This window comes from Chinchilla lanigera, unplaced genomic scaffold (genome assembly GCF_000276665.1).
Source record: "Chinchilla lanigera isolate Chin_1 unplaced genomic scaffold, ChiLan1.0 scaffold00068, whole genome shotgun sequence".
In the NCBI taxonomy this organism is placed as follows: domain Eukaryota; kingdom Metazoa; phylum Chordata; class Mammalia; order Rodentia; family Chinchillidae; genus Chinchilla; species Chinchilla lanigera.
The window spans coordinates 9631091-9655430 of record NW_004955469.1 but is presented as its reverse complement, the minus strand read 5'-3'; the positions used below and the strand labels follow the sequence as shown (position 1 = coordinate 9655430).

Genomic DNA, 24340 nt, shown 5'->3' with positions numbered 1-24340 from the left:
TCTGCCTTCAGCCTAACCCAAGTGCTCTCCACCCTGCTTCACTCTCAGACTCTCCTTTCTATAGAGTGAGGCATTAATGATGGGGAGGAGCGGAGGGAATACGACAGCTTGCATTTCCTCCAGTTTCCAGGGAGGAAGGAACTTTTATTCCCCTCTCCAAGGAGGTGAGAAGTCCCACCTGAAGAGAACACTTTCTGCTTTCCATTCTATGACCTTATTTGTGCCCTTCTACAAGAAGAGGGTTAACTAATTAATTAGTCAGACAGATTCCAGGACATCCAGTGGGCTGAGGATTTTATCAGACTAGTAGCCAAGTGCATGAGATGGTGCTATGGTTAACTATGTCCTGATAAGTCAGGGTCTGTTCTCAAACCTGCTGGGGAAATTACATTTGGAGTCAGTATGAAGCCCCACTGTAAATCTACTTTTAGTTCTAAGAATGACAAGGACATCCAGAATCAAACCCAAGGCAGATCTTTATATTTCAACAGCTATTTGAGCATACAATATCAGTGAATTCTACAGCCTGACTGCCAGAGGCATCCCGGTGCTCAGGTCCGTTTTGGTTTTGCTTTGTGTTTTATCTCGATGCAGTGATCAAACCCAGGGTATCTCACACATGCTAGGCAAGACTTCCACCCCAAGCCCACGGTCCCTAAGTCTTAATCAGAGGCTTGATCTTAAATCGACAATACACACATTTTTTTGTATTCTCATTTTATAAGAGGGTCACATATCTCACTCTTCTAATTTTCAAAGTATGTGGCTTCCTTTTTACATATACACACAATCACTTTCAAACATAAATACCAGAACCTCAGGAGAATAAATTTAAGCAGCCAAGAGCATGAAAAAAAGGCCAGTCACCCGACTTTACAAACAATCATCTGAACATCTCTGGCCTCAACTTGACATAGCATCCAAAATATCTTATGTACATGGTCCGCAGGTTGTCTTGTGAGTCTAAAGAAATCAATAGCCATACTTGTCATTAAGATGGGTCCTGCCATCTCCACTTTGACCTACATCAAAGTATAAAAAAAGAAAGAAGTGTATTTACTTTTCCAAAATCAAGAGGGAAAAAATATCCACACATCAAAAGGCCAAGGAAGTTTCTTCTATAGTAGAAATTTACTTTTTGTATATAACTTCAGAATGTAGTCCTTTTTTTACTTCTATCCTAACATTTATTAGCAGATAAAAAGCAAACACTTCCAGTAACTAAACTTCTGTTAATTACTAGTATCTTAGAAACATCATCCACAGAAAAAGCAACATGCATGAGAATATGGGGAAAATGGCATCCTGTGTGTTTATACACAAGCACAAAATTTTCACAGAATGCAATTTGGACTATCTTCAAAATATCTTTAACTCAGCATGTTAACTTATTTTTCTTGCAGATGCAGCTCTATACTTTATATACTGCATACATTACAAAGTTACATATGTTAGAAGTTATTTATTGCAGAATTGTTTGTAATGGCCAAAAAAAACCCCAAAACAAACAAAGAAAGCCCCAAAATCAAAAAAACTGGAAACACAGCAAATCTATTGAGGGAACTTGCTTCCACTTGGGCAGAAAAAGTGGTAAAATATGTTTTACTGCCGAAATAGACATTTTTATATATTATATAAGGATTAAGAAGAAACTGATAGTATTTGGTTGTCCTCAGAGAAAAAAGTGAGCAGCTGGGGCACAGCCTAAAGATTTGTTTTTCCCTGCTAACTTAATAAAGTTAAAATATATGCAAAAGTAAATAGAAGCTGGGCATGGTGGTGTACACCTGCAATCCCAGCGCCTGGGAGGCTGAGCCAGGAGAATCACAAGTTCAAGGCCAACCTGGGATACACAGCAAGTTGAAGGCCTGAACTACATCGTGAAACCCTGTCTCAAACAAAACAAAACAAAAAGTAAATAAAAAACTATAATGAACCCCTCTGTACTCTTAACCCAGATTTAGTAATTATCACTATCCTGGTTTATCTATCACCCACACCCTTCTCTATCTTTTCTCATCTTCTACCACTGGATTATTTTAAAGTAAATACCAGATGTCAATCCAACCGTAATACCATCTGCATGGAATATAAAAACGTTGCCCTAATCTGCTGGGTGGCCACATGCCTATAGTCCCAGCACCCTGGAGGCTGAGGCAGGAGAACTGCCACAACTTTGAGGCCACCCTTGGGCTACGTAGTGAGTTCAAGGGAAGCCTAAATTACACAGTGAGACCCTGTCTTTATTTATTTATTTATTTATTTATTTTGAGACCCTGCCTTTAAAAAAAAGGAAAAAAAAAAAACTTTGCCTCAAAACATAACATCATTTTTAAAATCTTATTTCTTGTTATCATCAAAATTTTTTTTTTTTTTTGGTCTTTTTTGAGACAGGGTTTCACTATGCAGTTCAGACTGGACTTGAAATCACTTTGTAGCTCAGACTGGCCTTGAACTCATGATCAGCTCCCAGCTTACTTTAGATCTCAGTTCCTGAAGGCCTTTCACTACATATTCTTAACTTTCTTATTTTGAATTTAAATATACATTAGCTATTCAAAAACACAATCTTACAGGGAGAAAAAATAAAAACAATGTACCTTCAGGTGGAACCCACACACAGTAGTCTGGATCATCCTCAGGGTATTTCGAAGAAAGTGTAGGTAGAAACTGCAAAGAAAACTTGGGTTATTTTACTCAAATAATTAATTCCAAGAATCACCATCTTTATATGCATCTGCAAACCAAAACTGCAAGACAACAGCTTCCATCAGTGATTTTTTTTTTCTTTTTTTTGAAACAGAGTCTTATTGTGTAGCCCAGGCTGGCCTTAAACTTGCAGTGATCCTTCTGCCTCAGCCTCCTGAGTTGTGGGATTACGTAAGTGTGATACCATGCTCAGCCCATTAGTGATCTTGATGTCAATAACCTACTTAAGGGAGCATTCTCTTTCTGAATCTTGAATTTTTTCCACAGAACTTTAACAAGCTGATTTTCTAGCCAGTGAAAACGATGAGCTGTTCCTTAAAAGTGGAGGTAAAATACTGCAGATGTAAATACTTAATGGAGCCTGGCGTGGTGGCACATGCCTATACACCCAGTACTTGGGAGGGTGAGGCAGGAGGACCAGCATGAGTTCAAGGCCAGCCTGTATTACATAGTAAGACCCTGCCTCAAAAAGCAAAAGAAAACAAAAAAACTTAATGGCGTAACTCTCTGGGAGGGAAAGCTGGCATTTGCTTTTTGACTTAGGTGGAGAAAAGAGTTAACAGAACAAGCCTGACTGCTATCCTTTGACTGTTAACCTTTGTAAGGCTGGCCTTCAGCTGGTTTCTGGGAACTTGCATTTTGGGAGGGTCACTACTACCCTAACTGACACAAGTGATTCACTGTGCCTCTTTGCTTCAAACGATGTAGTTTATCCACCTGCTCTTTGTCTGGGAGTCTGGAATTTGGGTACAGGCCAGGCTGGGAATGCCTGATCAATCCCCAACAAACATCCTTGGCTAGGACTGGGGATTTAGCTCAGCAGCAAAAGTGCCTGCCTGGCAAGCGCAAGGTCGTGAGTTCGGTTCCTGGTACCGGAGAAAAAACCAAAAAAAAAAACAAAAAACATCCTTGGCTAAGTCTCTAAGGAGTTTCTTGTTAGCAACATTTCACACTTGTAACAACTCACTGCTAGGGAGTTAAGCACATCTTGTGCATCTTTACTGGAAGAGGGCCCTTCCAAGCTTGCATCAGTTTCCCCATGATTTCACCCACATGTCTTTCCCCCAGCTGTTGTGCCTGGTACCCCACTTGATCTCAGCCAAAAGGCTGAGAAGCGCTATGTGCCTGGTATCCTTCTGCAGTAGGAAATCATAGCTGACAGTACAGCCATATGCTGTCTTTATGCATTATCTGCAGGTGGGCTTGGGGCCTCCTGATACAACCTGGCAATCCCACTTCTGGAGGCTGACCATACCCACACAAAGTTACATATATGTAAGACTATTTGTTACAGCACTGAGGTAATAAAAGACTAGAAGCAACCCAAGGGTCTATCTGTAGAAAACTGGTTAGGTAAGGTGTATCTATGAAGTAGGACGCTCTTGATATATTGATACAGAATGATGCTCATGAGGGGCTGGGGATTTAGCTCAGCGGCAAAAGCGCCTGCCTGGCAAGCGCAAGGCTGTGAGTTTGGTTCCCGGTACCGGAGAAAAAAACCAAAAAAAAAAAAAAAAAACCAAAAAAACCCAAAAAAACAGAATGATGCTCATGATAGGCTAAAAAATTAAGATATAGAATGGAGTATATTAATTATCTTTTGGGTAATAAAGGAGAAAAATAACATATTCTAATGTCTTTGCAGACTAGGATATGAAGACTCACAGATTAGTAAAGAGGTCACCTATGAGACCAGTTATAAGGAACAGGGTAGATGAGAGACAAGAATAGGGAATTTACCAAAAAAAAAGAGTCCAGATTTCTAGGAGAGTGGCTAACGCTGCAGGAATTCTGTTAGGTTGGTCTCCAAAGTTTCACAGTCAGGTATGTGGCTCATAACAAACATTCATTCTTACTTTAGGAGAAGTGGAGCACTTACTTTGCCTGGACCAGGAGCTTTCTTTTTCTTCAATTCATTGGTGCTGTTCTCACAGTCATTCTCTGATGCTAATTTAAGAAAAAAATAGTGAGTACTTTCAGAAAAAGGAATATAAAAAGAAAAAAATTCCTCTACAGTGTTGTAAGTACTTAAAAAATTAGTAATATTTACCACTGTCACAGGGTGTAGTGTTGCACGCCTATAATCTCAGTACTCAGGAGGTGTAGGCAGGAAGATGACTCCGAGTTCAAGGCCACCCTGGGCTATATAGGGAACTCAAGGCCGGCTTGAACTACACAGTGGGACTTGTCTCAAAAAAAAAAAACCAAACAAACAAAAAAAACCACCTAGTATTTACCACTGTAAAAAATGTATTAAGAAGCCAGGCTTGGTGGCTCACGCCTGTAATCCCAGCACTGGGGAGGCTGAGGCAGGAGGATCGTTGTGAGTTCAAGGCCAGCCTAGTCTACAAAGTGAGCTCAAGGCTAGCCTGAACTGCACAGCGAGACTCTGCCTCAAAAAAGACAAAAAAAAGCATTAAGAACGACTGGGCACAATGTCACATCCACGTAATCCCAGCTACCCGGGAGGTTAAGGTAGAAGGAGTCAAAGTTTGAGGCTACTATGGCCAACTTGGTGAGATTTTGTCTCAAGATAAAATAAAAAAGGTTGGGATGTAACTTAGAAGTAAAGCTTTGCCTAACATGTGAGAAACCCTGGGTTCTATACCCAGTACCACAAAAAAATGAAAAAGGAGAGAGAAGCCGGGCATGGTGGTACACATCTGTAATCCCAGCATTCAGGAGGCTGAGACAAGAAGATCGTTGTTTGAGGCCAGCCTCAACTACACAGTGAGTTCAAGGCCAGCCTACACTACAGGGGGAGACCCTGTCTCAAAAGCCCAAAAAATAAAAAAACCAAAGGAGAAGGAATTTTTCCTTCATTAATATACTTAGTTTTTCAATCATAAGGCTGTTCTGCAAGCTTGAAAATGATAATATTGCTTTTATTACTCCAAGGTTTTATCATTGTAAGTAGAACCACATAAAAGCAGACTTTCTAGTAGGCCATCCTTTCAAAGAATTTATTTTAAAAGGTTTAGAATCACTTTCATAGGAACTTCTATTTGGTTTGGGAAGATGTAATACTGGGTAAGGTTTTGTCAGGCCCGAGAGAAGTATGAAGGTTAGAAGCTTTGTGGGGCAGGGAGAGGGTATCCCAGCAGGTACAAGACAAGTAAAGAAAGGCAAAAGGGCTGCATCGAGCACAGACCTCTTATACATTCCCATTTCATCAGGGACCCGGCGGCTGCATCTATCAGCATCTATATGGCCACGCCTGTGCTGTCGTACAGGACGGCTGCCACCCTCCTTATGAAATCAGGTGCCACCAACATGCTGAGCAGGGACAGGGGCTGCTGTGCTGCTTACCTGAGGGTTTCTCTCGTGAGGAAGCTGTCATACTAGTCTCTTGATAACCTTTACTCTGTTCTACTTGGCTGAGTTGAGGCATGTTTTCTATAAAAAGGAGTACCCAAGCACATCATTTAATTCATGGTAGAATGCAAAAAAACAGAAAAGCAAGAGAAACTATGCACAGCGTCCAGCTTTACACAGCTCTGACTAACTTTAAGGTTTTCAATAAATATGACTCCAGACATCTAACAGGGAACCAGCAGTTTTCTACTTTAAAAACTAGCAATGGCAAGTTTTTATGACCAAAAGTCTTACAAATGTACATACTCATTGGCCTAGAAACTCCATTTCCAGGGACATTTTTTCTTAAAAATAAGAATTGTAGGGGCTGGGGAGTTAGCTCAGGGGCACAGTGCCCGCCTGGCAAGCCTGAGGTCATGAGTTCGATTCCCAGTACCAGGAAAAAAAAAAAAGAATTGTAGATTTATTATTTACAAGTATGTTTACAATAGCAAAAATTAATAACTATCTTTCATGTTTAATAAATGAAAGTTAATTAAACAAATTATAATATAAGCATGCAATGGATCACTATACCTTTTAGTAAAAACCACATTTTAAAACATGGGGGAGAAAACAGAATATAAAATACATGAATAATATGATCTTCACGTTGTAAAAAGTAAGTGAGAAAGCCGAGAGGGCCTGGAATAATCCTTCAACAGCTGCATATTCACTAATTATTTAACCTTATAAACCAAGTTTTAAAACCTGTAAATCTGTGTTGTTTCACACACATACATATTTTGGTTCCCTAAACAAACAAACAAAATATATCTTTATATTTATATTAAAATTTCTCTATATAGATATAGATGTAGATACATACACACAGACACGGACATAGATATAGATCTATCTATCCTTCCCTTTTCTGCTGGTATGACCCCATTCTGCTGGTACGGACCAAGGAAAGACCAGGCTCAGAGTAAAAAACTAGTGTAAGCACCTTTTTGAAAGCTGAGGCATTTTGCCAATAACAAGACAAATACAACAGATGCAGAAATAGTAACTTTTCTGTTCCTCAGACACCTAGAGGTGATTTAAGAAAAGAGTTACATTTCAGGCCAGTGTTTTTAGGCAGACAAGTCTAGTTTGTTTGGAAGCAGATATGTACACCTTTGCACGCACCTTTAAAATTCATTTATATTTTTTCCTCACTTTCCTTATTCTCTGTGAGACCTTATTGTGCTAAGCAGTTATCAACCTGCAGGAAAATAATGTAGCTGACTGGGGATAAAAGGATACTAAAAGATTAACTGTAATTTCTAGGGATGAAATTTTGAGAGACTTTTCTTCTCTGAATTTTATGTATGATCTATCTAAAATGAATATATATTCCTTTTTAACCAAAAAAATTTAAAAAGCAATCTCTTCAGCCAAGTAGGTTGGCACATATATATAATTCCACCTACTTGGGAGGCTGAAGCAAGAGGATCACAAGTTCAGCCACTACAAACAATAGAACAAACCAAACCAAACAACTTACACACACCAAAAAAATAAACAAATTGAACTCTTCATTTCCACATTTTTTCATCAAATATTCTCTAAGAGGGTGATTACTACCTGCCAAATTCTCTACTGGGTAGTATAAACATAAAGATAAATGAGGTATGACCCTCTTTTCTTTTTTTTGAGACAGGATTCTCACCAAGTTGCCCAGGCTGGCCTTGAACTTACAACCTTTCTAGCCTCCCAAGTAGCTAGAATTACAGGCATATGCTTCCACACCCAGCACTCTTTCTTTTCTCTCTTGCAGTACTGGAGATTGAACCCAGTGCTTCATGCATGCTAGACAAGCACTCCACTCCTGAGTTACATCCCCAGTGGTACAGTCCTCCTTGAAAACATTAACCCACCAGGTACAGTATGCTTAGCCTCTGTTTTAGGGATGGGGAGAAAAATGAGTAAGACACTTGATCAAGTTCCACCATCCACACTACACTGCCTTCCAGCTTATACTGGGGCAGCAGCTCAGGATTATTCCTCAGAAGCTATGCCTTCAGAGTCCACGATTTCAATCTTCTATAATTCTGCAACAGACTGGAAACACCTGCCCTTAATTTGCAGTGGAACAATGACCAGCAGTAAAAACAGAAGACTAAAAAAGCCATTTTCGTACTATCGTCAGTGTATCACAAATATAAAGTGAAAATGCACAGATTCTCTGCTGTGGACTGGCTTTGATTTTTTAACTCCATCCATGATTAGCCCAACTGCCACAGTGAAAGCGCAGGGGAAAGAAAGATCTTACTGTGGCCTTCTGTTTCCGCAGACCGCGGGAGTTCTGCGGGTGCACTTGTTTCCTGCACTGCTGCTTCTGTCTCTGTCCCTGGCAGCAGCCCACTGCTTCCATCCTCCATTTTCTCTTCATGTTCTTCTGCTTCTTTTTCTTCTTCCTCTTCCTCTTCTTCCTCCTCTTCTACTTCAGGCTCATCCTTTATTCTCATTAGAGCTGGAGGGAGCTCTGGCCGCTTGGGAGGCAACTTCTGAGAGGGAAACAAAACCACAAACAAGTAGTTCCACACGGTGATAAAGAGACAAATCTCTCCTGTTAGGTTAATCCAAGTAGGTAGCATGCATGACCTGTCCACCCCAATAAACCTCACATGAAATTCTGTGCATCTAAGGACACTTAACAAGTATCTTTATTAATTTCTGGAGTAAAAAGATTATTAGGGCTGCTTGCCTGAGATGTGCAAGTCCCTGGATTGGATTCTGGGGAGGCGGGGGTGCATGGGACACAGACACAACAGGACAATAAAGGATTATTAAATACAAAACATTTAAATAGCTTGTACAGAACTAAAACACTTATTCCAGGTGAGTAATAGTTCCAATTCTGTCCTATTATATGTCTTGATATTAAAGGCCCTAAATTTATTACAAAATCTTCTAGGGAGTAAAAAAAGATACACATTCCCAAGAAAGAAATCATTTGTGTATTTTTTCATTTTAGATTCATTTCATGTAATTTCAAGGATCTATGACACACAGAAATCAGTAAAACAGATCCTGAAGATAAGGAAGACATTTCTCAAAAAGCTAGGCCAAACATTCCTTGGGTGTTTTTGTTTTTTGAGACAGACTCTAGTTATGTTATCCATACTGCTTTCAAACTTCTGGGCTCCAGTAATCCTCCTGTCTCAGTCTCCCCAGCAGCTAGCACTACAGCTAGCATATGCCACCGTACTTGGAAGGCATATCAATAAAAGTATTCTAATCAAAGCATGCCAACAAAAGTACTTAGATCTGGGCATGGTAGCACATGTCTATAATCCCAGCTGCTAGAGAGGCTAAGGCAGGAGAGCCTGAGCTTGAGGCCAGCTTGGGCAACACAATGGAACCATGCCCAAATAAACAAGCAAGCAACCAACCAAACAAAACAAAACAAACAAAAGATACTTAGAAGAAAAATACAGCCTCTCTGGGACTTAGAATTAAGAAATCTAAAAAACAACCTGGTAAAGAGAAAAAAGAAGTAGATCTCTGGGAATCAGGAGAGAGCTAACAGAAAAACTAGAAACTACACAGAGTGTGAAATCAGAGCATAACTCCGAGAAAATGAAGCAATCTAGACAGCTGACCCCAACTCCTAGGATGGGGACCTGTCTCACTCACACAAGGTAAGCCTAGAGGGGGTCGGCAGCCCCAGGGAGAAACAATGGACCAAGTTGGCAGCTCTGGCCCCAAGAAAAGCCTACAGATATTGTAAACTACAAAAACAGCATGGAGTTTTACTCTGAAAATGACTCCTTCAGCATGGCAGGCTAGACTTGGAGAAATCCCATGTAATGCCCACCACATTTGAGAGGGTGCATAATCAGAAGTCGTTTGGGGAAAGGGTTAAATGGGGGGGCATTAATTGTTAAGACAGCTACAGAACAGCTAGAGAACAACTGTACTTCAGGGTCTCTGGTTTCACCCTACTGTTACGGACAGCGAAGTTAGGTAGATATATTGTAGGCAGTCAGACAGGGCTAGGCCCTAGGAGGAGCCAGTGCAGAAGATGGGATACACTGCAACTGGGGGGGAGATACATCCATTGAGGGCCAGACCTTAAGATAAAAGATGAAAGAATTCACCCACATACTTCCCTAAGGATAAACAACAGTGATTGATATTCTAAATAGGTATCCAACACCTTGAGAAAGCCAGGAAGAGCTCACAGTTTGTTTTGGCTCACAGTTTGTAGCAGTTTCAATTCACAGTTGGTAGGCTCTAAGGCAGGGAGGAATCACAAAGGATACAAAGTCCATGGCAAAGCAGGCAGGAGACAGTAAAGCAGCAAGCAGCCCTCCTTCTCTCCCTTTACACTCCAACCAGGCTAACTGATCCACCTACACCCAGGGTGGGCCTCCCATTACCCACACCCTGAAAAGACACTAAACTGATTTAGTTATTACACAGCCTTAATCCCAGCATTACATAATCTAGATCCAGCCACCTCCAAAAAGCCCCACCTGTGAGCTCATGAGGCTTTGAGGGGACACATCTAGATATAAGCCATAAAAGGTACCAAACAGAAATCCAGCAGATAAAAAACTATTCAAAGTATAGGCAGCAGAAGTGACCAATGTGGGGAGAAAAACGTGACCAATGTGAGGATGGATACAGTGTCAGAACTTAGAAGACAGGGCTAATGCAGGTGACCTACTCGGAAATACCTTTAAAAAAAGAGAACACAGAAAATGAATCCAACACCTGCTAGATGATGCAAAGGAGACTAATCTAAGATTAATTAAAAGTAATGAAAAATCAGAAGGCAGCACAAATGGCATAAAAAAATTGTTTATACAAATAATAGCAGAAAACTTTCCAAATATGGGGAAAGAATTCAACATACAGAAAAGCAAGACATACAGAACCCCAAATAGCCACACTAAGAGAAGAACTTCCCCATGACCCCTCATGGTCAAAATCCTAGAAGTCTAACACAACCACAGCATCTTAAAAAAATACTACAGAAAAAGCAATAAATCGTGTATAAAGGGAAACCTATTCAAATTACAGCAGACTTCTCAACACAAACCTTAAGAGCCTAAAGTATTTTTTAAACTTAATTATGTTTATTGCTACACTTTAGGTATATATAATAATCATATTCAACATAGGAAATTGGTACCTGTACATGACACAAATTCACTGTTTTTTTTCCCATTCACCTACCCTCCTTCAATCCCCCTTGCCCTCCTTATTTACAAAAGCTTTGTTTCCATTTTTTCTTTCCTTTCTCATCACTTTTTCTTTTCCCAAGTATTTTAAGCCTTAAAAGAAAATTTCCAACTCAGGTTTACAAATCCTGGAAGATTATTTTTCAAAACTGGTAAGAATATAAGGTCTTTCCAAGACAAAGAGCACCATAAGAAATTCTTGACCACCAAAGCTACACTCTAAAACAATTCTCAAGGATATCGTAGAAAGACAAAATGAAGCCAACAATTCCAAAAAGTATAATATAATGAATATACCAGCCAGGGCAAACAGTTAAACAGAGCAGGGGGTAAAGGGAATCAGCAACAGGAAAATAATGCAATGACAGGAATAAATCAGTGCCTTTCAGGAATAACTCTCAATACAAATGGTCTCAATTCCCCAACAAAGGAACAGATTGGCAGAGTGATCAAAAACCACAACTCTTTCGGGTGTGGTGGCATGTATCGGTAATCCCAGCACTTGGAAGGCTGAGGCAGGAGGATAACTTGCCAGCCTGGGCTATATACAGCTATACAGTGAGTTCAAGGACAGCCTGAATTACATAGTGAGACTCCCTCTCAAAAACAAAAAAACGAAGGTATACTGTATAAAAGAAATGCATTTAATTCAAAAGGAAATTCAGAAACTAAAAAAATCAGGAACCACGGATGTAGCTCAGTGGCATAGTACCTGTCTGACAAGTGCAAGGCCCTGAGTTCGATTTCCAGTACAAAAAAAAAAAAAAAATCAAAGGATGGAAAATATTATTCCACACAACAGGAGCCTCCAAACAAACAGGAATAGCTATCCTATTTTCAGGCAAAGTGGACGTCAAGCCAAAACTGATTAGGAGAGGTAAAAAAGGTCACTACATATGGTTAAGGAAAAAATTCAACAGGAAGAGATAACAATTATAAACATATATGTACCAAACACTGGCATACCCAACTTCATAAACATCACTGGCTACTGGGTATAAAGTACAAGATAGCTGGGTGTGGTGGTACATGCCTATAATCCCTGCACTTGGGAGGCTGAGGCAGGAGTATTACTGGGAGTTCAAGGCCAGCCCAGGCTACACAGTGAAACCTTATCCTAAAAATCAAAAATAAGATAAATATCAATACTATTACAGCAGGGGACCACAATATCCCCTTTTCACAAATAAACAGATCAACTAGAAAAAACTAAAAGGAACAAAAAAAATCAGAGTTAAAGCAAATCTTTAAACAAATGGACTCCATAGTTACCTATGGAGTGTTCTAGCCAACAACAGAATATACATTTTTCTCAGCAGCACACGGAAATTTCTCCAAAACAGATCACATATTAGTCCATAAAGCATGATTAAATAAACACAAAAGAATTAAAACTATCCCATGTGTAATACCAGATCATAGTACAATTAAACTAGAAATCAATGGCAAAAGAAACCACAGAAATTATGCAAATATACAGAAATTAAACAATATACTCTTGAATAATCAATGGGTCACAAAAGAAATTAATGCCTAGAATCGAATGATAAGGCCAGTACAACATACAGGAACCTAGGGAACACACTGAAAATCAATCTTAAGAGGAAAGTTTATAAATGCACAATATCAGAAAAACAGAATGATCCCAAATAAATAATTTAATGATGTACCTCAAGGTCCTACAAAAAAAAGAACAATCCAAATCCAAAGCTAGTACAAGTAAATTTTAAAGATTAGAGCAGAAATTAATGAAAATAAAACTAAAAAAGAATATGAAGAATCAATGAATCGAAGAGCTAGTTCTCTGAAAGAATAACAAAATAGACAAAGCCTTAGCCAGTCTTACCCAAAAAAAGAGAAAGAACAACTCAAATCAATGTAATTAGAAATTAAAAAAGAGAGATCACAATGGACACCTTCAAAATCCAGAAGGTTGTTAGCAACTACTTCATAAACCTGTATGCCAATAAATTGAAGAATCCATAAGACATGGCTAGATGAATTACCAAATACATACGATACATATGAATTACCAAAACTGAATTCCCGGTACCAAAAAAACAAACAAACGAACAAAAAAAACAAAACTGAGCCAAGAACATACAAAAACCCTGAATAATCAAATAACAGGGATTGAAATTAAGCAGTACTTTAAAAAAAAAAAAGACTACCAACCAAGAAAAGCCCAGGACCCGATTCAGTGGATTCACCATGAATTCTAAAGAACTTGAGGGAAGACCTGAAGGTCAACACTCTCAAACTCTTTAATGACACTGAAAAGGAAAGAGTACTCCCTAAATCATTCCTGGAAGTAACATTATCCTGACTGCAAAGCCAGAAAAGGATCTACCTGAAGAGAACTATATGCCAACCTCTTTAATGAATATAGACGCAAAAGTCTTCAACAAGCTATTTACAAACGGAATGCAACAAATCACTAAAATGATCATACATCATGACCAAGTAGGCTTCGCCTCAGGCATACAAGGATGGCTAAACATACACAAATCATATAAATAGGAGCAAGGACAATAATTACACGATCATCTCAACAGACACAAATCCTTTGACAAAATCCAATATCCATTCATGGTAAAAAAAAAAAAATCCTGAAAAAGTTACAGAAGGACTTTACTTCAATCTGGTAAAAGCCATTTATGACACACCTATTGCTAACACTGTATTACATGGTAAAAAGATGAAAGCTTTCCCCCTAAAATGAGGAACAAAACAAGGATATCCACTATCACCACTCCTGTTCAATACAGTCCTTGAAATATTAGCCAAAGTAATCAAACGAGAAATAAACAAAAAAAGATATGTATAGGAAGGAAAAGTCAAAGTATTGGTATTTGCAGATGAGGTGATCTACAAAGACCCAAAAAATTCCACCAAGACTCCCAGAATAAACAAATTCAGCAATCTAGCAGAATACAAAATCAACACACAAAAATCAATAGCATTCCTATACACCAACAATGAACACACTGAGAAATAAATTAGGAAAATAAAACCATTTACAATAGCTTCAAGAAAAATTAAATATTCAGGATTAACTTAAACAAGGAGATGGAAGACCTCTACAATGAAAATTACATCTCTCTAAAAAAGGAGATGGAAAAGAACAGAAGAAAATAGAAAGCTAAGCCGGGTATGCCTGTAATCCCAGCACTTGGGAGGCTAAGGCAGGAGGACTACTGCGAGTTCAAGACCAGCCTGGGCTACAAAGTGAGCTCAAGGCCATCCTGAACTGCATAGCGAGACCCTGTCTCAAAAAGACAGAAAAAATTAAAAAATAAATAAAAAATAGCTATCCCATGTTCCTGGGTAGGCAGAACCAGTATAGTCAAAATGGCTATACTTCCAAAACAGATATATAGATTTAACATAATCCCAGTCAAAATAGCAATAACATTCTTCACAGATCTACAGAAAACAATCCTAAAATTCATACAGAACCAAAAAAGACTCAGAATGACAAAAGCAATCCTGGGTAACAAGAGCAAAGCAGGAGGCATTACAATTCCAGATTTGAAGCTATATTACAAACCTACAATGATTAAAAAAAAAAAAGCATGGTACTGGCACAAAAACACCTATGTGAATCAGTGGAACAGAATGCAGAAAGCAGAATCAACACCAGGCACATTTGAGGATCCTGGAACATACACTAGATTAAGAGAGCCTCAATGAGAAATTGGATATCTACATGCAGAAGATTGAGTCTAGAAACATACACGTCACCATGTACTAAACTAAAATCCAAATGGATCAAAGATCTAATTGCTTAAAAAAATAGTTTGCTGGCAGATAAAATAGGTAAAATCTTTTTTGGAGTCAGGGTCTCACTATGTAGCTCAGGCTGGCCTTGAACTCATGGCAATCCTGCTTCAGCCTCCCTAGTGCTGGGGTTACAAACAAGTGCTGGGATTACATGTGCCACCACACTCGGCGGTAAAATTTTTGGAAGACAGGCACAAACAAGGACTTTCTGAACAGAACCATAAGGCCACAAGAAATAATACTGAGAATTACCAAACAGGATCACATCAAATTAAAAAGCTCTGCACAGCAAAGGAAACATCGACTAAGATATAACCCACAGAATGGGAAAAATACTTTGCAAGCTATTCTTTGGGCAGAGAACTAATTTAGAATACATAAAGAACTCAAAACAATTAGACCCCCCCAAATAAAACACCCAATCAAAAATTGGGCAAGTAAAATTAATACATGTCACAGAAGTACAAATGGTCAATAAATAGATGAAGAAATGCTTAACATCACTGGGCATTAGAGAAATGCAAAATTAAAACAACACTGAGATTCCATCTTACTCCAGAAAGAATGGCTATTAGAAAGAAATCAAGAATGGCTGTCATCAAGCTGGCAAGGCTGTGGGGGGAAAAGGAATCCTTCTACCCTTCCATATTGTTGGCAAGAATGTAAACTACTGCAAGCACACTGGAAATCAGTATGGAGATTTCTCAAAAATCTAAAACTAGGAATTCCATTCCACCTACTTATTTATTGCCCTTTGAGGTATCTTCCTAAAAGTTAAAGAGATCATATTGCAATGATATATAGATACCCATGTTTACAGCAGCACAACTCAGCTAAATCTTGGAAGCATCTTAGTTGGCCATCAACATATGAATGCATAAAGAAAGTGATATTTACACACAATGGAGTACCACTCTGCCATAAAGAAAGATAAACCTGAGGCGTTTGTGGGTGAATGGATGTACCTTGAGTGAAATAAATCAGACACACAAGCTTAAATACTGTACAGTTTCTTTTATATGGGAAACCCAAAACTCAGTAATATAAATAAAGGCAGAAAAATTTTTTAAAAAAGAGATAATAGGAAGTAGGAAGGTCTTTTTCAAATGGGAGGGGAAAGAAGAAGTGGAACAAGGGGGAGGGAGAGGAGGGAAGGGCATAAGAAAAGAATTGAAGAAATAGAAATAGAGCTTTTGCAAATGGGAAGGGGAACAAGAGTTGGAAAAAGCAGAGAGGCGTGAGAGGTGCTGGAGATGAGAAAAGCATTAAGATGTGTTTTGTACATGTATCAACTCCCCACAATAAATGTAATCATTATGTTCAGCACTGTGATCCCATCTGACTCCAGAAAGAACGACTACCATCAAGAAACTAAATCAGAAATGATAGCAGGCATTGGGAAAAAAGGAAACCTTTACTGTTTTATGATTGTAAATTAGTACATTCACACTGAAAGTTTGTATGGGATTCCTTAAAGTACTAAAAATAGAAATTCCAGGGCTGGGGATTTAGCTCAGCGGCACATTGCTTGCCTGCTTCAATTCCAGGTACAGGAGAGAAACCAAAAAAAAGAAAAAGAAATTCCTTTCAACCTGCTACTCCCCTGCTGTTAAGGTTGATACACTGTATCAACTTGACAAGTTTAGGTTAATGAAGTGACTCAGCATGGAGCCAGGGTCCTTACTTTGTAAATACTCTCATCCTAGGCAAGAGGAGGGCAAAGACATGGTATGAAGGCTACACAACCCTTGGATGGGGGGTACCTGCTTACAATATAAGGGAGGAAAAGAGGCTTGTTCTCCTCACCCCTTTAGTTGCTTTTGCTGTCTTCTGCCACCTTGAACTGTTGCCCCTGTGCCCTGCCACCCTGCCTTGGAGCCAGCTGATTACAGACTGAAACCTACACAAACTGTGACCTAAACAAACCTTTCCTTCCCTAATTTTGGGTGTCAGGTATTTTGTCTCAGCAACAAGAGAAAAGTAACTAAGACATCTTCTAGGTATCTTCCTAAAAGAGATAAAGTCATAATACAGTCATAGACACATACTCATGTTTAGAGCAGCACGATTCATAATAGCTAAATCTTGGAACCAACCTATGTCCACATCAACAGGTGAATGGGGAAAGAAAACATGGCATTTATAAGTAATGGAGTACTACTCTGCCATAAAGAAGGATAAATCTGAGTCATCTGCAGGAAAATGGATGTACCTGCCGACTATAATATTAAATGAAATAAATCAGACATACAGGGGCTGGGGATTTAGCTCAGCGGCAAAAGCACCTGCCTGGCAAGCGCAAGGTTGTGAGTTCGGTACCCAGTACCGGAGAAAAACCAAAAAAAATAAAAAAATAAAAAAAATTTTAAAAATCAGACATACAAGCTTAAATATCATATGCTTTCTATTATATGAGAAACCCAAAGTATAAATAAACTAATGAGCAAAATAAAAGACAGATAATAGGGAATAGGGAGACAGATCTTTTGCAAATGGGAGGGGACAAAGAGATGGAGTGAAGATGGGAGAGGAAGGAGCTGAAAAAAAATTAAAATGTGTTATATGCAGGTATCAACTCCTCACCATGAAAGTAATCATTATGTTCTGCAAATATGTACTAATAAAAAATTTTTTTTAAAACTTTCATCAAACTTCTCCTCCCGGGGGCTGGGGATTTAGCTTAGCGGCACAGTGCCTGCCTGGCAAGCACAACGTCGTGAGTTTGATTCCCGGTACTGGAAAAACAAACAAACAACAAAAAAAAACTTCTCCTCCCCTGTAAAAAAAGTACTTAGAAAAAGTTAGGGCTGGGGATACAGCTCAGTGGCTCAGCGCCTGCCTGGCAAGTTTGAGGTTGTGACTTTGATTCCTGGTACCAAAATAATAATAATAAAAAAATAAAATAAAAAGTTGATCATGTTTATGGAATGGAGAAAATATCAAATTAGACTTTGGTGGCAACATTTTTTAATTGTAAGATTTAGTTTAGTAATCCTCTAAGAGAAGTGCTTTAGAACAGTGTTTTTGTTTTATTTAAACCATAAATAGCTGGACATGTTTACGCAAGCCTATAATCCCAGCACTGAGATTGAGGCAGGAGGATCTTGAGTTGGAGGCCAGCTAGGGCTACATAGCAAATTCAAGGTCAGCCTGGATCCCAAGTGAGACTCTGTCTCAAAAAACAAGAACAACAAAAATGCCAGGGGGCAAAAAAAAGAAACAACTAAAGACATAAATACTACCCTTTCCCAGAAAGCCTCTACCTTTGTTAAGCCACATAATTCATTCAGAATACATAGCTGAACTTCAGATCTGTGCCCCCAAAGGACAGTTAACTCTACTTCAAAGTACTGTTGTCTGAATTGTGCAACTGTGCCCCTCCACAAACCCGTGTGTTCGAGGCCCCAATCTCCAATTTTCAGAATGTGACTCTATCTGAAGACAAAGTCTTTAAAGTAAGGTAAAACGAGGTATGTACGGTAGGCCCCTAAGCTAACATGACCAGTGTCATTAGCAGACACCAGACAATCATATGAAAGGGCAGCAAGAGGGTAGCCATCTTTCACTTATAAAAAACCAACTCCGCCAGCACTCTGATCTTAGACTAGAATAGTAAAAAAAAAAAAAAAACTTCTGTGGTTTAAGCCCCCCAATCTATAGTATTTTGTTACAGTAGCCTTAGCAAACTAATTCACAACGTCCAGCTCTTTGGAGTGATGAAAATCTTTAAAAAGCAGAATCTATGAATAGGACTGTAGATAGAGCAAAAAATGCACATCAGTGCCTTACTATATAGAAAGGAGAAATCATAAAACAACAGAGACCGAAGACCTTACCTGATTGCCAGCTTAGGTGTATAATGATGGTATGAGCTACTATTTTAGCTTCCTGTGTTCTCATCTGTAAGACCAGTAATTTCCTCGTCTTATAAAGCGTTGGGAAGATTAAATCAAGTATGGAAAAATGGATGGTAGAGGCAGGTATATGCACTGTTACTAACATGTTAGCTGAGTCTGAATATTACATCTACCAACCAAGTCAAAAGCATTTAACGTAGGAGATACATTCTTAAGTTCAGCATTTATTAAAAATTTATTGGAATTCTACTTTACAAAGCATTACTTTGCAAACTGGTTGGCATGAACCAGTCTGCCAGTTCTTGGTAACCCTAACCTGAACAGAAAAACCCAACAACCAAATTCTGAGATAGACATGACCACAGCAACCCCACAGCCTTTCACTGCAGAATGAGTCATGTGCACTTTCAAAAGAAAGAAAAACTAGCTCAGGGATATCTGAGGAACTAAAAGTTTAATACTCTGACTTACAACTTACCCCTACTGTTCCAGTTTTTAATTTGAATTTGCTTCCACCTTTCATGGCACCAAAAAGAGGTAATGTAAGCTTCTTAGCTTTGTTTCCTGAATCTGCAGTCTGACTTTCAGTCCTAAAAAAAAGGAACAATTATACATACCTATTCAGCCCAAAGTTTTATCTAAAAATACTACAATATTGACAAAGAAACTCCTAGCAAGACCAAAATTACCACCAAATGAGTATCTGCACACACAATATGAAGTATTCAGCCAGGCGTGATGGTGCCCTCCAATAGTCTCAGCCATTTGGGAGACTGACGCAGGAGAAGTACAAGTGTAAAGACGTGGGGACAACTTATTGAGATCCTGTATCAAAGTAAAATAAAAAAGGAATGTATCTGTAGTTCAATAGTACAGCTTTTGCCTTTTGTATGTGAGGCCTTGGATTTAATCCCCAATACCACAAGAAAGGAGAGGAAAGGAAAGGAGAGAAGAGGGGAGGGGAGGGGAGGGGAGAAGAGAGGGGAGAGGAGGGGACAGGAGAGGAAAGGAAGAAAGAAAAAAGAAAGAGAGAGAGAGAAGAGAGGGAGAGACACACCATATTGAAGCCAGTAGAGTTCTGAATGTGCAGTGACACTGATGACTTTCACGAACAGAAATATTAAGGGCAAGAGGAGGCTGTACCCTCAGTCTAGTAATCTGAAACATGCCGTATGACTTCACATTTATAAAATAATGACTACAGCAGAAAGATCACTGGCAAAGGAGAATATATGAGCAAGACCCCATCTCCAGTAAGCAGCAAGAGATAGATCCGTAATATAAAGCCCTACTGTCCACCAACCCCTGAAGAGTGCCTTACTTACCAGGAGTTCACACTTAAAACCACGCTTAGTGATTCTGAACACAGAATTTTTAAAAAAAAATGTGTGCATGGGGTGGGTAGCGTATCCTGTTTAACTGGAGACACTGCAACTGTTGAGATTGTCAATATTCTCGTTGGCTTGAGATAGTTATAAAAGCTAAGCCCATTAGGGCAAAACTAAAAAGGAACAAAAAAGAAGAGATAACAGAAATTAGAAAGGGGGACAGGAGAACTGCAAAAAACAAAGGGAAGGAAGCTGAGTTGACAAGATATGCAACTTGTAAGAACAAACAAAGGTAACAATGAGAAGATGGAAAGCAGGCAGAGGTGACAGAGACAGCAAAGAGAAGGCAGCATGAGGAGACAGAGGAAAATGTAAAAAGAACCACACTAAGCCAGAAAGCCTGTACTTTCTTCACATGGGCAATGGGACAGCCCTACAAACAGGGTTGTCAGTCCTGGCTCAGAATGACCCGTATCAGAAATTGGTTACCCTGGACCATCCTGAAGCTCAACTTGCCACTACTGCCACCTCTCATCTAAGTCTTGCCCCCTAGTGGTGCTACTGGGCCCAGCGTTACTGCCTTTGTCCTTATTAGTCAGAATCCATTCCCTTGCTATGGCTACTAGAAGAATTCTGCTTGCGGCTGGGGATTTAGCTCAGCGGCAAAAGCGCCTGCCTGGCATGCGCAAGGTCATGAGTTTAGTTCCCAGTACCAGAAAAAAAACCAAAAAAAAAAAAAAAAAAACAACAAGAATTCTGCTTGCCTGGCCTTAAAACACCCTCTGCCAAATCGTGATTCTTCATGCCTTTCCCCACAGGCCTCCTGAAGGCGTTGGCACAGAAAGACAAAGGCAAAAACAACACAAGTATTTTTCAGCTAAATTAAGTAGCTGATACATATTTAATAGTTGCATTAAATAGTTGGTCTGGTCTGGAAGATGTGCAAAGACTCCCAAAGGGGGTGAAAAAGCAGAAGGCAGGATCATAACCAGGAGTTGCTTGGGAGGCATGGCTGGGAGGCAGAGTTAGTTAGAAACTGGAAGTTCCAGGGGAAATTATGTAAGTACATATATCCAAAATAGCTAACACAGTTGTACTACTGACTTCTATCACTTTACTGAAAGGAATAGTTAATGATTACTTATTTGCTCTATCTTGCATGTCTCTATTTGTTTTCCTGAGAAACCACTTTGAAGGTATCAATACATAATACAACAACCATCACTAATTTCCTACTACTTTGTCTGTAACTCTGCACTGCTTGTATTGTTCCTATGCTATTTTGTAAATGGATATCTGTTTGTTAATGTTTTCCTTCTTTTATTTTTAAAATACATTTTTTTTAAAATGAACTAAGAAACTGGAAGTTCCACCCAGAGTGAGAAGAGCAAGAAGTGACATAGCATCTAAGCCAGAACCTAAAGCAGGAAAGGGGAAAGACAAGCAACCACTGACTGAGAAGAGGCTCTGGAGGAATGGATATACATCATCCAGCTCAGAACACCCCGAGCATTAAAGGGTTATAGATGTTGAATTAGAACTCACTAGTAATTTGTTTACCTTGGATACACCGAGTTTTTACCTTTTCTTCACAAAAACAACATTACAAATAATTGCTAGGCACAACAGAAATAGTAAAACTAAAGATGATGAAAATAATACACATATGCCAGTGTTTTAACCTTTCATTTAACCTTTGCATCCCCATTACGTCCAATTTACAGATGAGGAAAGAGATGATCACAGAAGTTAATAACTTGCCCCAGAGTACCCAAAAAGTAATTGACAGAGCTGAGAATTAAGCCTAGGAACCCTAACACTACTGCTAACCTACCTCCTCACCGTCAGTAAGGTAACTTAAATGTCACATTAAGTCATACGGACTTTTGTAGACTTACCCAGGAATCATTCTGTGGAGTCCTCTCATCTCTTCAGTGGGTGCCTAAAATCAGATAGTACCAAACTCTCTATATTTTTTCCCCCACATATATACAAATTTATTGCCCTTCTACCTTTACTAAATACTTATCATGCCCTGTCACTACATCTTTTGTAGTTTGGGCTGCAAAAGTAAACTAATGTAAGTTTCTTTTCCTTTACCCACAATTTCATGGATAGAAGATTTGTTCTTACCACAGGATCTTAGCAACCTAAGCAAGTAATTTTTTTTCCTTATTAAATCAAGAAATGTAACTGTGCTGAGCCCTTGTTCAGACTAGCTTAATGCACTCTAACCCAGCTATACTGCTTTTACCCCAGGTTTATGACTACAAGAAATAAAAAGAGAAAGAATAAAAAAAGGCAAGTGAAGCCCAGCTCCACAACTTCCAGCCATTTGCCTCTAAAATAAGTTAGGTCTAACCCCTAGGCCCTTCTCCCCACCGCCTCTCCACATTAATTATGAAAACTGGGGCTTCTCCAGTAAGAATTTTAGTCTTCCAGCTATTTAGTATTTTGAAACCACAGCACAATAAACTGAGTCCTAAAGCCATATGGCTATTTGGGTCAGAACTTTTTCTTTTAAAAACACAGTGTATGTTAATAAACTGTACCCACAAGCTCAAAATTCCGTAAGCATAAAGGGAATATACTGTGAACAGTCCCCTACCACTGCTGTCCCCTAGCCAGCCAATTCCCTTGTAAGAGGCAACTGATATTATCGGCTTTTTATCAATCTTCCCGGAGATACAGTAGCAGATGCTGCTGGTATTCCTGTCTAAGTCCCTTCACCAGGGCTATCAGCTACTGTACGCACTGACTGCTATAGGCCCACGACTGCACCTTTCTCAACAAAATTGTTGTTCTTCCTCTCCATGGTCAATGAAGGGTTGGACAGAGGCATAAGAGCCCCAGCCCCTGGCACCTGTCACATCTGTGCTGCTATTACAGCTCTTAAAACCACATCTTGGTCCAGTTTCTCCCCATGCCCTATCCTACTCCTTCCTTCCTTGAGGGCACTTTCTCAGTGAATCAGGGGTACAGAAATCCCAGTCTAAGGCTGCTTTTAGGAACCTGACCGAAACAGATTATATGCTACACAAAAAATGTCCTACTTGCCTAGGTGTTCTTCCCCTACTGCACACAGGCCTTATTATACACACTGTCCTACTACTCAATGTCTTTTCTTACTTAATATACTTTGACAATGTCACATTTTAAATAAAGTTGCTTCCTTTTCTTTTTTTTTTTTCACAGCTGAGTGGTGTTCTCCTGTATACCTATAATTCATCTAATCCATCCTCTGTGATAAACATTTAGGTAGGTTCTCATCTTTTACTGTCATAAACAATGCTGCAATATACATTTGTTTTCTAAGTATGCAAGAGACAAACAACTAGAAACAATAATTAGGTCAAGGGCATATGTATTTGTAATCTGGACAGACACTGTCAATTTGCCCTGTATAGGGAATGTCCTAATATGTCTTTAAGTCACAGCCTCATCAGTACGTCATATTCATACCTAATGAACCTTGGTCCATTTCATAGATAAAAATTTGTATTACAATGGAGTATATTGTGAGGTTAAGCATCTTTTTATATATTGAAAACTGTACTTTTTCTGTGGCTTTTCAGTTGGTATCTTTGCCCATTTATGTCTTGGTGATTAGTTATCTACTTAATATTCATTGGTCTTTATGTTTCACAGAAATTAGTCTTTTGTGCATATTGCTTTTTGAAAGTTTATGGGTGTGGTAACACACCATCTGGGAGACTGAGGCAAGAGGATCATGAGTTCGAGCCCAGGCTGGACAACCTAGTGATGTACCAAGATCTGTCTCAAAATAAAAAAAGGCTGGAGTGTAACTCAGTGCAAAGACCCTGGGTTCAATTCCCAGTACCACCAAAAAAAAGTAGTTTATTCTGCACAAAAAGGGTGAGTAAAAAAAACTTCAGCTGGCTTGGTCTTGGTGGCACACCTACAATCTCAGCTCTTGGCAGGCTGAGGCAGAAGAATTACTATGAGTTTGAGGCCAGCATGGGCTACATAGTGAGTTCAATGCCAACCTGGACTACATAGTGAGATCCTGTCTCAAAGACAAAGACAAACAGGGCTGGGGATATAGTTCAGCAGCACAAGTGCCTGCCTGGCTAGCACAAGGTCCTGAGTTCAATTCCTGGTACCAAAAAAA

At 39.2% G+C, this 24340-nt stretch overlaps 1 protein-coding gene across 2 annotated transcripts in view; it reads right to left on the bottom strand.

Annotated features, from left to right (window-relative positions):
- Positions 1-458: 458 nt before the first annotated feature.
- The window catches only part of Slc4a1ap (solute carrier family 4 (anion exchanger), member 1, adaptor protein), a 37735-nt gene continuing 13853 nt past the window's right edge, over positions 459-24340 (bottom strand). Inside the window, exons 9-14 of one of the 2 annotated variants that reach the window (XM_005400510.2) lie at positions 19359-19470; positions 8321-8555; positions 6019-6105; positions 4589-4656; positions 2601-2670; positions 459-1022 (exon numbers count right to left, since the gene is read on the bottom strand). In XM_005400510.2, the coding sequence (XP_005400567.1) occupies positions 973-1022; positions 2601-2670; positions 4589-4656; positions 6019-6105; positions 8321-8555; positions 19359-19470 (622 nt within the window). In that variant the 3' untranslated portion in view covers positions 459-972. The remainder of the gene's footprint in view (positions 1023-2600; positions 2671-4588; positions 4657-6018; positions 6106-8320; positions 8556-19358; positions 19471-24340) is intronic. The other variant, XM_005400511.2, reaches the window with a different exon arrangement.